The sequence below is a fragment of the Dysidea avara genome, chromosome 6 (genome assembly GCF_963678975.1).
Source record: "Dysidea avara chromosome 6, odDysAvar1.4, whole genome shotgun sequence".
Lineage (NCBI taxonomy): Eukaryota > Metazoa > Porifera > Demospongiae > Dictyoceratida > Dysideidae > Dysidea > Dysidea avara.
Window position 1 is genome coordinate 25,784,866 of NC_089277.1, and position 15,636 is coordinate 25,800,501.

The following is a 15,636-nucleotide window of genomic DNA, read 5'->3' on the forward strand; positions in this document are numbered from 1 at the left end:
CAGCCATCGTGTTATGCCACAATAACAAACTAACCAGTGAGATGTGCCTTTTGGGATTCTGATGAGTGTGTGCCTTCCAGCGTTGAAACCGGGTCACTACTGCTGACCCAGATGACCCACTGACCTGGATAGCAACCCCAGGACAGACCCGGATTTGACCTGGGTGTGACCCAGATTAATTAAAGCCGAGGCATGCAATAAGAGCTATGTTTCGGGTAGTCTTGAGTAAGTGAGACTACGTTTTGAGCATTCGATTCGTGTCGAATAAACGAGTAGTTATGTGATAGCTAAGTCGGTAAGTTTATAATTTAAAATCAGTCAGTGGGTTTGGTTCCATGTAGCTACTGTGAGTTTACAGACAGCAATTGGGTGTGGTTTCGTGCATACCTAGTATTACAATTTCCTGATATATTAAAGTGGGTGTGGCTCACAAAGTACTTATCCTGCTGCAAGACTAGACTATGTATAACTTGTACAATAATCAATTAGTGGGCGTGGCTCCATGTGAGCTTGCAGGCAGCAACAGACACGGTTTTGTGCTACAGACTGCACTTACTAATAAATCGGCGTGGCTGAGCATATGTTTGTAATGCGATAAGTATGCGTGGCTCACAAATGAGCTGCACGATTAGCATTATTAAGTTTCCATGTCGTCAAACTAACAATTTCGTTTCTCGTGTGATCCAATCTGGGTCAGACCCGGATAATCTGTAAACCGGATGACCCGGAGAAAATGTGACCCGGTTGACCCAGATGACCCTACCCGGTTTCAACGCTGGTGCCTTCTTCACTTTGTCTTTCCTTTTATCTTCAATTGAGGTATTTATTTTCCCTATCAACACTTTCCTTGATAAGCATATTTAGCACTTTATTTAAGTGCTTATGCTCTGTAGATACCTGTAACTTTATGACAGGCTGAATTCCATGCATATTAATGCGATATTGATTGATTAATAATAATGATTGAGCACCAAGACCACACCTCTTAACAGTCTATTTTCTCAATCACAACAACACACCCCGTTATTGTTGGCCTAGCTGTATTCGTAATGTTAGCACAATGAAATAGTGATACACCCCCTGCTAGGTGAAAGGCGGACTCGAGATACCCTAATACAGCAGTCACCCTAATAGAACAGTCACACGTGTATAACTGTATCCTATAACAAAAAGCCAAACAAACTAGTATATCAAAAATTAAATGTAAAAATGAAAAGTAGGGATTCAAGCAATAAAAAGTAGTGAAACAAGATATGAATGATGTTATTATAGCATAGGTCAGTGGGAAAATCCCTACTTTGGCATTGAACAAAATCATTGTTATAGCATGCCAATGTAGGGATTTTCCCACCAAGCTATACTGTAATACCATCATTCATCTCTTGCTTCACTACTTTTTATTGCATGGATTCCTACTTCATTTTTAATTGTATAAAAGTCAAGTTTTTGCTCAGAGGGTCATCTACATTATTATTGTCCTTTTTGCTGGGACAGAGGTCTTAGTTACTTCAATTTTAGCTACATATACTGCTGACTATATTTATTAGTTTCCTACTTATAGGTTGCTTGTCTAAAGCCTCCAAAGGTGTCTGTGAAGTTGATCAACTGATTGGAACTCTTCTAGTGACTACCACTATTTGTCATCACTGCCATAATGTAAGAGTGACTTGTGTTGTTTTAATTGTTCTGTTTGATGTACACTTTTCATCTACAAATGTATGGTAGGCGCAGCCATGTTACATCAATAATTGTGATCAGACCTGCGAAAATGGGGCGTGTGGGCACAAACTACACACTTTCACACAACGGATCATATTTCAGTAGAATATCTGCATTCTATAACTTGCATTATAAAGCCAATTAAATGTGTAATACATAGTGGAAATTTCATGGCCATTCCTTAATGATATCAAACGTTATGAACCATGAAAGCTTGAAAATTTAGGCAAATTTTATGTGCCTACACGCCCTATTTTTGCAGGCCCGGTCACAATTACAGTATAACCTAACGAGGATTTTATACATGCATAAAGACCAAAAATAAACCCTGTATATGTTTTCTACACTGTAGTAGTAGTAGTGTTTAGTATGGATCCCCCAATATAAAGGACACCTGCCAAAATGCTGCCACTATAAAATATCTTACATGACGAAAAGTGCTTTATCTAATAGTCTTTGTGTATCTGACATCAAATCTAATACTGCTACTCCATATCTCTGTACATTATAACATAAATTTTTATTATTAATGTGTATGTGTATATTTGTAGCCATTGGAAATTGAGGAATTATGCTTAGATCTTTCTCTTCCAATGCCAACTTACTATAATCAGGTATAAGCTTTGGACGTTGTATGTTATGTATGTACAGTACGTTATCATGTACTCAATGTAGTTATGTACATTCATGACTGTGTTCTTTTATTGGCTAGAATATGCATTATAATTGGGCTGAACCAAAACCAAGTAAAATATCAAAGAAACAGCATCATATAAAACATGGAAATGACATGCTGAATGATGATGATCTTCCCTTTAATAAAGCAAAGTTTAATAGATACCTCGAAGCATGTAATTTACGGTATTCTCAATCATTTCAAGAGTGCAAAAAGGAGAGCTTTGACACAAATTTAGAGCAGTGTCTGGCAGATTTTACTGACTTAGATGTGTTGGATGAACACAACAAGTTTATATGTCAACAATGCTCCACTGGTAAGTATTGATTCTCATAGAATGTCTAAATTAAAATTGTGCACATTGGTGTAGATGACAAATTAAAGATAACTGAACGTCGTGTAAGCAAACAGATTTTGATACATCGACTACCACCAGTGTTGATACTACACATGAAGAGGTTTAGCATTGGTCACACTGTCACTAAAGATAATCAACATGTTTCCTTTTCTCCTGTACTGAATATAACCCCATTCTGTACAACTGAATGCATTAAGGTATGTAATTTAATGCAGATCTCTTTGTAGTCAATGCTAAAGTGCATAATTATGGTCAAAAGTTGTTACACTATTTCAGTATTGCTCAAATATAACATTCACATGTAGTGTAACTACATGTGGTACTAAACATGATTTGCGTGTACTTAAAAATCTACGCTTGTGAGTATAAAAACGTGCAGCTACTCCACACATTTATGTAAGTTTGCAATGTGTGTGTAAATGTGTACACACAGGCATAAGCTGTCAAGATGTTTGCAGCAGCAGTAGTCAGTTTTCAATGATCAATATGCATTCAATATATTATAAGTGTTCTTTCTAGCTAAACTGTTTTGTACATTAAACTACGTACATATGTTTTTTTCCACTTCAGGGTACTCAACTGGCATGATCATCTAACTGGAGCCACGTAGCTAAAGACCTGGATCTCGAGAAGTGATTCAAGGTCACAGCACCTGTACAATCTCTGTACTTTTAATTCAACATACAGTACTGCTTTCAAACATTATACAATTTCCACTGTTACTAAGGGCCTACTGAGAAGTTTTTTTATTTACATGCGTGCTGAAGGCTGCACGCATCATGCATGTAGTCGTGCTATGTGTACCCAAGACAAACTGCGTGCATGTGTTGAGTTCATGCGTGTAGCAATACATGTTATACGTACATATTTGAGCAGTACTGTAGTTTTGTTTGCGCCAAGCAACATATTATGTGGCAATGTTTCGGAGTCAATATGCTATACAGTGTGTAACTTCTAGGATGTAAATGGATAATTGTTACTTAAGTCTACAACTAGTATTTTATGGAACTCTATTATATGCAGTCACTAAGTTTTTCTTAAATGAGCAGGTCACTCTATACAAACCACCATACTTACTGCATAGTATAACGGGAAATTTCAAAAGGTTAATTTTCGAAAATTTTGAAAGTAACAATGCATTTTCAAAAAATTTTTTTGGCATTTATCAGAATAGTTAGTTAGCTACAAGAACCAATATAACATCTTAGTAGAGAAAAATATAACAGTGGACATTTGCCATCAAAATAGCCTCTCTGTCTGACCATAATCAGTTCGCTAAGACATAATGTCCTAGTTATCAAAATAAAAAAGGACATGGCTTGTACTGCTAATCATAACTACCACTTGGTTACTAGGAGATACAACCCAAGGGGGTGGCCATTAATCTACCAGGCCTTCTCCCATTCAATTAGCAATAGTTGTTAGCTCACTACAAGAGCAATGAATAATGTGAACAGTTGATACAACAATTAATAACCATGTACAAACTAACTCTTAGTTGAAATGTCCCACTTTATCCTACCACTACCAATTAAGGCTGCACATGATAGGACATTATAGTTGGTCTACTGTAAAACATATTTATCTCTACATTTTGGAAGTTGTAATCAAGGAAAGCATAAACCAAACTTGATTGTTTGTTTTCAACTAGTGTGCGGAGTTCACAAACCGTTCTAGTTAATTATCTAAGATGCGGTGCAGTAAGGAGGATCTGCTATGAAAATATTGTTTCGAACTTACAATCAAGGACTTTTTTACCTTTCAAAAACTTCCAGCTATATGGCATATCTCACAATCTAAAGCATGGAATACTACATATATCCCACTTTAGCATGGGCGTTAAAAGGCACCGCTCGGGGTTTAACTTGCCTGGACAATACCTTGATATTTCCCAGGTAGTATCATAGGAACACAGTTTGCTCATGGCTTTGATGCCCAACCAGTTCAAAGATATGATCATGATATGCTTTGACTTGTTATATTCAGCAACACAGAGCATTTAATTGTGGGTTTAGATTCAGTGTAGTCACTACGTTTTGACTGTTTGACAGTTGCTAAACAAAGAATGATCAGTAACATAATTGTTTGGGCAATGTATGGATGCATATTTCTACCCACCACGTACCAGCCATTGAGCAGACCATTGAACAACACAAAGAGGACAACTAGATTTAAATAGGTGAGTAACTTATAGTCCTAGCTACTTAATTTATTAACTTACCTACTGTCCCAATAGCAAAATTAGTAGGTTAACGTGGTACAAAATCCCTAAAATTAAAATAACGGATCCCACAGTCACAATTTTTCTGGCATTGTGTGCAAATCCTAATGACATATGAACAACATTCTAATGGCTATTATCCCATGCTATTAAACCACATGCACTACCAATCATGAGATACTGATATATAAAAGGAACAGGATGAGTGCTCTGTAGGTCTTTCACCTATCAGGTGAGTGTGCCTAGTGATATATATTACTTATACCATGACTGCATTGGGTTTTGCTGATATATACATCCTTAGCCCTTGGGCTGCATCCCTCGTACTTCGGGTATAAGTCCCTCGCAGCTGTGGAATAACTGTTACATACAAGTAAAAGGAAAAATTAGGAACTTCAAGTTGAATTAGAGATCAACTAAAACAGTATTGAAACAAGGGAATAGCTAAAAAGTGGTGAAACAAGGAAGGTTGCCTATTCCTGTAGATATTTTAGTGGAATTTAATTTCTAGTTCAGTCATAGTGTACTATATCTGCAGGTGTAGGCAACCTTCCTTGTTTCACCACTTTTTAGCTATTCCCTCATTTCACTACTTTTTTTCATTGATCCCTAATCTAACCTTATATTTCCAAATTTTTCCTTTTACTTGTTTTGTTAACTTTTTTAATAACATAATTATGACAAATGAACCAGCGCATACCGCATTAAAGAAAAAATGATGCCAGGAATGCCACAACAGTAATTTTACGACAGAGCACATGCCCCAATAATCAATTACATGACGGAAAGTAAAGGGAGGTGGCCATTACACTATATTTTCAGCTATGCTCTGCCCATTACACAACATTACAAACGAAAAACAGTACAAGAAGTGTCTCTGTAATCATTCCAGTTGCTACAGAAAACATGGGAGATAAGCATATACAGTAAAGACGATTGTGTCATTATAACAATTTTTATGTTATCTGAGATGCAAAATACTGTTTTTCAACCATGTTTGCTTGGTTTTGCATCTGAAATAGCATTAAATATGTTACTATTACAAAATCATTCTTATTGTGTAGTAGCCAGCACACTCACAAGGAAGCCGCATTGTGATATTGCGAATTTACACCTTGCGTTGTCAGCGAAATGAACTGGAGAGCAAAAGAGGAAAAAGGCAAGTCCATGGTGTATGTATTGTACGCACTGCCATTGGCAAAAAGGCAATCTCAGGATGAAGTGACATTGAACAGTGAAGAAATCAAGCCTGTAGCCTTATCCATTGTCAAGTTATGCTTGCCTGGAGGCATCAATTAGTTTAGTTACATAGTTAGTCAGAGTAAAATTCTGTTAAGTAGAAATTTTTAAATTCCATAGAAACTTTTTGGAAGGGTTTGGGGTTGGTCTGAAGACACTTTTGGGCCTAACCAATGCTGCCAAGCTGTCATGGAGAGAAATTGAGGCTGGTTCTAAGGTGATATTTTTGGCTGGAGTAGCCCAGTTCTTCATGATTCCTAATACGTTAACACCATACTGTATGATGTTATAGTTATATCACAGCAGGTCTGTCTGGAGTAGAATATCTCAGTTATTGACATCAGTCTGAGGCAAAGCCAAGGACAAGTGTTAATAACTGAGATATTCTACACTGTTGTGATATAAATGGATTTATATCTGATTATTGGTAGTTGGCTTCATATACAACCAACCAAAAACAACTGTCAATATACATACTGCTGTGATTTAACTAGCTTATATCCATGTAAAAGACTGTATGCACTTTAATGTGTATGGTTTCATTCTCAGCATGCATAAACACTTTATGTTGACACTGCATTTTGATTGCCAACATCACACTTTTGGTGTTTAACACCTTACTAGACAATATGGTAGTTTAGTATTGTCCAGGCAATAGCTACCATATTGTCCAAGCAAATTCTTTGAAGTATGGCTTCACAGGAGTATAAATAAAGTAGGGATCCAAAATGATAAAAAGTAGCGAAACAAGAATGAATGATAGTTTAACAGAATAGCTCGGTGGGAAAATCCCTACATTGACATGTTATAACAATTATTTTGTTCAATGCCAATGCATTGTAGGGATTTTCCCACAAAGTGCTGTAAAACCATCATTCATCTCTCTCAGAGACTTGTTCCATCACTTGGATCCCTACATCATTTTAAAATTAAAATATACCTCTCATTTGGTTTTTTGTTATAGCATACGGCTATACACATGTGACTGTTCTATTAGGATGATAGCTGTATTAGAGTACAGTATCTCAAGTCTGCCTCTAGCCTGCCAAAAGGTGTGGTCACTATTTATTATTTTCACTTATGAATACAGCTAGACCAATAAGGGTGTGTGATCATCATGTTCGAGTAAATAGATTGTTAAGAGGTCTGTACTCAATCGATTGTTATAATCAACCAAGATCGTTAGTGGGTGTGGTCTCTAACCTGTCGTGAAGTTACAGATATCTACTGGGTGTCCAGTACCTTTTACAGATGTATAAACACTTTAAATAATTATGTGGCATCTAATTAAGCTGCTCAAGGAAAGTGTTATAAGGAAAATTAATGCTTCAATATGGTTTCATTGCATGAAGAAAGCGACTACCAGCCTAATTGAAGATAAAAAGAAAGACAGGGCACAGAGGGCACACACTCATCAGAACCTGCTACTGGTGAGTTTGTTATTGTGGTATATAATGGTTGCCATATACTGCTTTGTTTGGCCTCCAGGTAAATGTGGTCAGGCAGGCAAGCTGGCAAGAAGACTAGCAGACAAGAATGGCATTTAAAAAAAAATTCTCTATTTGGTTGCCTGTGTTTTCTTGCTTTTAGTTTAATGCTGTATTTGATGTTAGATGGACTATAGTATTATTGTGTATAAAGGTGATTTTGTCACATAAGATGTCTCTAGGATAATTTTAAAGGTGGCATATGTCATGTTAGGGGCAATCTCTACTTAAACATTACTACCGTACTGATTGTTTGCTATTGTCAAAAAGCTGATTATATTGCTACTGTTTCCATAACAGCAACAGCAATAAGAATACTATAAAACCCTAAATCATAAAAAATGGGCTGTCAGCTTAGTGAGCGTGTGTTCTGTCATTTGCAAACAATGTTCTAATGTTCCTTACAATACAATAAATACTTTTAGTATATTGGCACATGTTAAGCTCTTATCAGGTGCTTCATGTACAAATACAAACATGACATTTATGCATTAACTTACTTTTATCTTCTGTTTCACTAGTGTAATCTACATGGTTATTATTTTGAAAATCTCTTTAGTAGACCGATAACATGCCTTGGATAAACTGGCGATTGAATAATATTATGCACAATAGTGTGCAATGGATCCAGTTACCCATTTTCCCATATTTTTAGGGACATGTCCATTTTTGATAAGTGCATTTTCATTAAGCATGTGGTGAAATGTATTCATTTCAGTTATTACTTTGACCTTCTCTGTACTTTAATCAAACAATTATCTAGTTTTATTCAATTTCCCCTACAAACGTGTGAAATGTGAGATATTTCATATACTCATACAATGGCATAAAAATTTGTAGAAGCAAGTCTACTGATATAATAGCAGTGATGTGGAACCTTTCTTTTGAGTATTGAATACAGTATGTGTATGAGATATCATAATTGTAGTTACATGTTTGGTTTTGTACAAGGGACAAAGCCATGTGCACATATTTTATATGCTACAGTACCATACCATATTTTCTCGTATAAAGCTGCATTTGAATAAATTCCTATCTCGATTATAAGTTGGGGGTTCTAGCACATTTTAAAAATTAACTCCTGGTCTCAAATAGAGGCCCAGGAGTCTACCATGTAATAGTGGCTTTAATTTTTCCCTTGCTGCTGCCCTGTTCTTCAAACTTGTTAACATTAGGTTTTGAGCCATCTAAGGAATGAAGATGCTACGAGTAATCGCGTGAGCAGTTTGAACGAGTTCTATGGTTGCAGATATGTATTATACAACTTTTTTCAGCTATTTTAGGCCTTCACTGCACTTTTTTAGGTAGTCAACATTAAAGGTGGACCGATGCCGATACCAGTGGTATCGGATCAGATTGGTATTGGTAATACGAGGTACAGATACCACCAGTATATAGACACTCACCACTTTTATTTAACCATCTCTAGCTAAGTTTCCAGTAGCAAATAACTTAGTTGGGCTAGCAAAGTAGCGGAAAAAAGCCTTTGTTACTCTTTTCCAAGTTTTGCTAAAGTATTGCTACAATTGCTCCGTGTATATTCTAATCTAATCCAAAACAGCCAAGCTGTAAAAAAAGTGTGCGGCCCTCAGAAAGGCTATGGTGAAAAAAGATGTGAAATCCAAGGTGGCGGCCAAGAAATGGCTGTGATGGTAGGTTAGTGGTAAAAATTTTAATAATGACAATTCAGGTGAATTTTTGTGCCGCTTCACAAAAATTCACCTGAATTGTCGTTATTAAAATTTTTACCACTAACCTACCATCACAGCCATTTCTTGGCCGCCACCTTGGATTTCACATCTTTTTTCACCATAGCCTTTCTGAGGGCCGCACACTTTTTTTACAGCTTGGCTGTTTTGGATTAGATTTCATTTCTTTTTGTATTTGTATACCCCAAAGCCGGCCTATGGCCAGCTTTGGGACTTTTTTAACCTATGTTTTTTTCTTTACTACAGGAAGAAGAAAAGATGAAGTAGATGTACTTTAAATATTTTATCAGTAAATGTACAAATTATATATACTGTATAATACATATGTGACCGGATTTGCGAAAAGGGGTCCAATTTGCCAACTTTGACAATTGATAACTTCAGATTGGAAAGAGCTATTGCCTTGATATTTGGGCAGTGGTGAGCACCACTATAGCTGAATACATGGTGAAATGTTCAGGTTAATAATTATGTTACTTGAACACTGAGTTATGGTCTCCAACATTTACGGAATTGGATGTGTGTGGAAGACCCCTTTTCGCAAATCCGGTCACATATATTGATTACAGAAATTTCCATGGTGGTTTCTTTGTAACTGAACACTCTACAAGGTGACTTCTTCTAATTGCTCTCTCTACAGGGTGAATTGTTTGTAGCTGAACGATCTACAAGGTAACTTCTTCTAGCTGATCTCTCTACAGGTGATGTGTTTGTAGCTGAATTTTGTATAGGTGATTTGTTTGCAGCTGAGCTCTTTACAGAATGGTTTCTTTGTAGCTGAACTCTCTAAAAGGTAACTTCTTCTAACTGATCTTTCTACAGGGCAATTTGTTTCTGGCAGAATTTTCTACAGGGTGATTTCTTTGCAGCTGAACTCTCTACATGGTGGTTTCTTTGTAGCTGAACTCTCTACAAGGTAATTTCTTCTAGCTGATCTCTCTACAGGGAGATTTGTTTGTAGCTGAACTATCTACAAGGTAACTTCTTATAGCTGATCTCTACAGGGTGATTTGTTCGTAGTTGAATTCTGTACAGGTGATTTGTTTGCAGCTGAGCTCTTTACAAAATGGTTTCTTTGTAGCTGAACTTTCTCCAAGGTAAGTTCTTCTAACTGATTTTTCTACAGGGTGATTTGTTTGTAGCTGAACTATCTACAAGGTAATTTCTTCTAGCTGATCTCTCTACAGGGCGATTTGTTTGTAGCTGAATTCTGTACAAGTGATTTGTTTGCAGCTGAGCTCTTTACAGAATAGTTTCTTTGTAGCTGAACTCTCTACAGGGTGATTTGTTTGTAGCTGAAATCCCTACAAGGTAACTTCTTCTAGCTGATCTCTCTACAGGGTGATTTGTTTGTAGCTGAACTCTCTACAGGTGATTTGTTTGTAGCTGAATTCTACAAGGTGATACTTCTAGGTGATTTCTCTACAGGATTCCTTGTTTCTAACTGAACTCTCAACAGGGTGATCTGTTCATAGCTGAACTTTCTACTGGGTGATTTGTTTGCAGCTGAACTCTCTAAATGGTGGTTTCTTTGTAGCTGAACTCTCTACAATGTGACTTCTTCTAGCTGAACTCTCTACAAGGTGACTTGTTTCTAGCTGATCTCTCTACAGGGTGACTTGTTTCTAGCTGAACTCTCTACAGGTGATTTGTTTGTAGCTGAACTCTCTACATGGTGGTTTCGTTGTAGCTGAACTCTCTACAAGGTAACTTCTTCTAGCTGATCTTTTTCACTGCATATTTGTTTGTAGCTGAGTTCTCTACAGGGTGATTTGTTTGCAGCTGAACTCTCTACATGGGAGTTTCATTGTAGCTGAACTCTCTACAATGTGACTTCTTCTAGCTGAACTCTCTACAGGGTGACTTGTTTCTAGCTGAACTCTCTACAGGTGATTTGTTTGCAGCTGAACTCTCTACATGGTGGTTTCTTTGTAGCTGAACTCTCTACAAGGTAACTTCTTCTAGCCGATCTTTCTACAAGGTGATTGAGTTTTTTGCAGCTGAACTCTTTACATGGTGGTTGCTTTGTAGCTGAACTCTCTAAAAGGTGACTTCTTCTAGCTGAACTCTCTACAGGATGATTTGTTTGCAGCTGGATTCTCTACGTGGTAGTTTCTTTGTAGCTGAACTCTCTACAATGTGACTTCTTCTAGCTGAACTCTCTACAGGGTGACTTGTTTCTAGCTGATCTCTCTACAGGGTGACTTGTTTCTAGCTGAATTCTCTACAGGTGATTTGTTTGCAGCTGAACTCTCTACATGGTGGTTTCTTTGTAGCTGAACTCTCTACAAGGTAACTTCTTCTAGCTGATCTTTCTACAGGGTGATTTGTTTGTAGCTGAATTCTCTACAGGGTGATTTATTTGCAGCTTAACTCTCTACAAGGTGACTTCTTCTAGCTGAACTCTCTACAGAGTGATTGATTTTTTTTGCAGCTGAACTCTCTACATGGTGGTTTCTTTGTAACTTAACTCTCTACAGGGTGATTTGTTTGTAGCTGAACTCTCTACAGGGTGATCTGTTCATAGCTGAACTCCCTATAAAGTAACTTCTTCTAGCTAATCTTTCTACAGGGCGATTTGTTTGTAGCTGAGTTCTCTACAGGGTGATTTGTTTGCAGCTGAACTCTACATGGTAGCTTCTTTGTAGCTCTACAATGTTACTTCTTCTAGCTGAACTCTCTACAAGGTGACTTGTTTCTAGCTGATCTCTCTACAGGGTGACTTGTTTCTAGCTGAACTCTCTACAGGTGATTTGTTTGCAGCTGAACTCTCTACATGATTGTTTCTTTGTAGCTGAACTCTCTACAAGGTAATTTCTTCTAGCTGATCTCTCTACAGGCCGATTTGTTTGTAGCTGAACTCTCTACATGATGGTTTCTTTGTAGCTGAACTCTCTACAAGGTGATTTCTTCTATAGCTGATCTTTCTACAGGGTGATTTGTTTGTAGTTAAACTCTCTACACGATAGATTCTTTGTAGCTGAACTCTCTACAAGGTGATTTCTTCTATAGCTGATCTTTCTACAGGGTGATTTGTTTGTACCTGAACTATCTACATGATGGTTTCTTTGTAGCTGAACTCTCTACAAGGTAACTTCTTCTAGCTGATCTCTCTACAGGACAATTTGTTTGTACCTGAACTCTCACATGATTGTTTCTTTGAAGCTGAACTCTCTACGAGGTGATTTCTTCTAGCTGATCTTTCTACAGGGTGATTTGTTTGTAGCAGAACTCTCTACAAGGAAACTTCTTCTAGCTGATCTCTCTACAGGGAGATTTGTTTGTAGCTGAACTCTCTATACATGATTTGTTTGCGGCTGAATTCTCTACATGATGGTTTCTTTGTAGCTGAACTCTCTACAAGGTAACTTCTTCTAGCTGATCTCTTTACAGGGTGAATTGTTTGTAGCAGAACAATCTACAAGGTAACTTCTTCTTACTTATCTCTCTACAGGGTGATTTGTTTGTAGCTGAACTTTTTACAAGGAAACCTCTTTTAACTGAGCTCTGTACAGGGTGAATTGTTTGTAGCTGAACTATCTACAAGGTAACTTCTTCTAGCTGATCTCTCTACAGGATGATTTGTTTGTAGCTGAACTATCTACAAGGTAACTTCTTCTAGCTGATCTCTCTACAGGGTGATTTGTTTGTAGCTGAATTCTGTATAGGTGATTTGTTTGCAGCTGAGCTCTTTACAGAATGGTTTCTTTGTAGCTGAACTCTCTACAAGGTAACTTCTTCTAGCTGATGTATCTACAGGGTCACTAGTTTGTAGCTGAATTCTCTACATGGTGGTTTCTTTGTAACTGAACTATCTACAAGGTGACATCTTCTAGCTGATCTTTCAACAGGGTGATTTGTTTGTATTTGAACTCTCTACAAGAAATCTTCTTCTAACTGATGTTTTAACAGGGTGAATTGTTTGTAGCTGAACTCTCTACAGGGTGATTTGTTTGTAGCTGATCTCTATACAGGTTACTTATTTCTAACTGATCTCTTTAATTCTGTTCAGGGTGACTGCTCTATTAGGATGACTGCTCTATTAGAGTATCTCCTAAGATGATAACTCCATCTGTACAGCGATTTTGAAAGCATTACCCCAAGCGGTTTACCTGGTAGGCGTGGCAAGCACAATAATAATAATAATAAAATAAAAATATTAAAAATTAGCTAATCTCGATTGCGTAATTGTTACACACTGTTGATTTTTTCGCTGTATCTTCCTGGTTTTTAGCTCGATTTCTTTCAAACCACAAAAGGTTTGAGGTTCAATAGTTAACCTATTCACCCACCGATTTTCAGCTTCTTCCCATACGCGGTTTACCCTGTAGGCGTGACAACATATTGGTGTTATTTTTCGTGCATAATCGCTCATAACTCTTTGTCTGTTTATGGTATTCCAGCCAATGTTGGTACCGAGATGCGCCTTTATACCCCCCTTCTGTGTGCCAAATTTCAAGGCAATCGGATAACGCGTTCGAGTTTTATAGCAGTTTTTGTAAGTGTGCGACAAGAAAAAGAAAAATAAGAAGAAGAAGAAGAAGAAGAAGAAAAAAAAACGAAGAAACTCAGCCAATTTTTGAAGTCGCATATCTCGGGAACGCGCGAAGCGATTTCGCTCAAATTTGGAATGTAGAGTGCTGCAGTTGGGGGGCATGTCCACAGCAAAAGTCGTCTTGTTTCATCAAGGAAGCACAGAGCTACGGAGGTGCGAAAATTGCGTTTTCTTTCTTCCTGTCAATATACTCACGGGTGTTACGCGCCGGCTTCTTGGGCCGCACGACACACTACCGTGTGTCTTGATATATTAGAACACGTGAATCCCTTTGTAATTAAATGACAGTGCAGTTGTTTCTCAAAGAATAAGTTTATGACTATATTTGGCTTGCTTTTTCATGAAAAGGTTTGGTTGCAAGGCTGTAACAAACATTGTAGAATTATTGGCCGCCTACGCATTTAATTACCTAATCAATAAACTTACAAGAAAACTACCTCATATCAAGAAATTAGTAATCCAGAATGATGTTTATCATGTTTAGACAATAAATATTTTGAAACTTGAGATCAATCAAACTGAACAATTATGGGTGATATTTTAATAGCTAGCTATGCATCACAACAGTAAAATTTCTGTAATAAACTTGTCTAGGCTTCAATGCTTAGTAATGGTATCGGAATCGGTATTGGCAGATAATTTCAGTACAAATACTCGTATCGGAAGTATCAGGAAAAGGTGGTATCAGTCCATCTCTAGTCAACATACTGTGTAAAGGTTTTCTTCATCTACCATTACAATAATGGTATTCTATCATGACTCAAAGTTGATTAATGCTCAGTACTTATCCACAATAAATGCCTGGTCTCAAATGAAGACCTTGTTTGTTTACAAGCAGGGTCAAAATGCTGGGAAGAAGATAAAAGTCCATGCTTTTATACGAGGAAATATGGTACATCAAATTAAAGTGCATTCTGTATAGTTTGTGCTTACTGGGAGTGTTGCTGTGGCATATACAGATAGACCCTTAATTATTTGAAATAACATTATAATGAACTGTGGTCCCATACAGAGAATGGCTGATAAAAAGAACAAGATCTTATATGGCCTGTATGCAGTAGTGGTACATGGAGGATCACTTCATGGTGGTCACTATACTGCTAATGTTAGACGACGACCACCAGTACATGAGCAAACTCCTAAAGGTGATTCCTGGAAGTATGATGAAGGAGCTGCACATCAAGGAGACTGGTATTACACCAGTGACTCTCATGTTTCATCTCGGTGTGATTTTAGTAGAGTTGCAGGATCTCAAGCATATTTGTTGTTCTATGAACTACTACCAATAACTAATTAAGTATTTATTGCTGCCTTTGCTATTACTTTATTGTAGCTACAAGCAACTGTAAAAATTTTTGAGTGTTATACAGCTGCTGATTTTTTTTAGGATTGTATAAGCTAGACTTTAACATATTGTGTACATAATTATGTTTGTAGTTTTTGCTGTGCAAATTAATTATCGGCATTATGATAATTATCTAATACTTAGAAACATTTATAAGAACACAAACTGATACTTGGCTTGTGGCATGCACTTGAACGTTTTAAATATATGAAGACATTAAAGCCATAGCAGCCATTAGTTTTAAAATGTCCAAGCTGCCAGAGTTAATTAGGTACTTCAATGTTTGACTGCCATACTATAACTGATGCTACAGTAGCATGTGTCACA

The 15,636-nt window shown here is 37.1% G+C and overlaps 1 protein-coding gene across 4 annotated transcripts in view; it reads left to right on the top strand.

The window, feature by feature from the left end:
- The window catches only part of LOC136257200 (serine/threonine-protein kinase DDB_G0283821-like), a 113,433-nt gene that overhangs the window by 29,750 nt on the left and 68,047 nt on the right, over positions 1-15,636 (top strand). Inside the window, exons 10-15 of one of the 4 annotated variants that reach the window (XR_010701831.1) lie at positions 1,562-1,656; positions 2,271-2,333; positions 2,432-2,711; positions 2,766-2,950; positions 3,324-4,932; positions 14,977-15,101. The exons of 1 other annotated variant lie outside the window; for it this stretch is intronic. Coding sequence is in view for 2 of the 3 variants with exons in the window: in XM_066050271.1 (XP_065906343.1) it covers positions 1,562-1,656; positions 2,271-2,333; positions 2,432-2,711; positions 2,766-2,950; positions 14,977-15,261 (908 nt within the window). In the remaining variant the exon portion in view is untranslated. Of the gene's footprint in view, positions 1-1,561; positions 1,657-2,270; positions 2,334-2,431; positions 2,712-2,765; positions 2,951-3,323; positions 4,933-14,976; positions 15,439-15,636 lie in introns of those variants that run through there. 2 more of the 4 variants (XM_066050271.1, XM_066050273.1) reach the window with 2 other exon arrangements.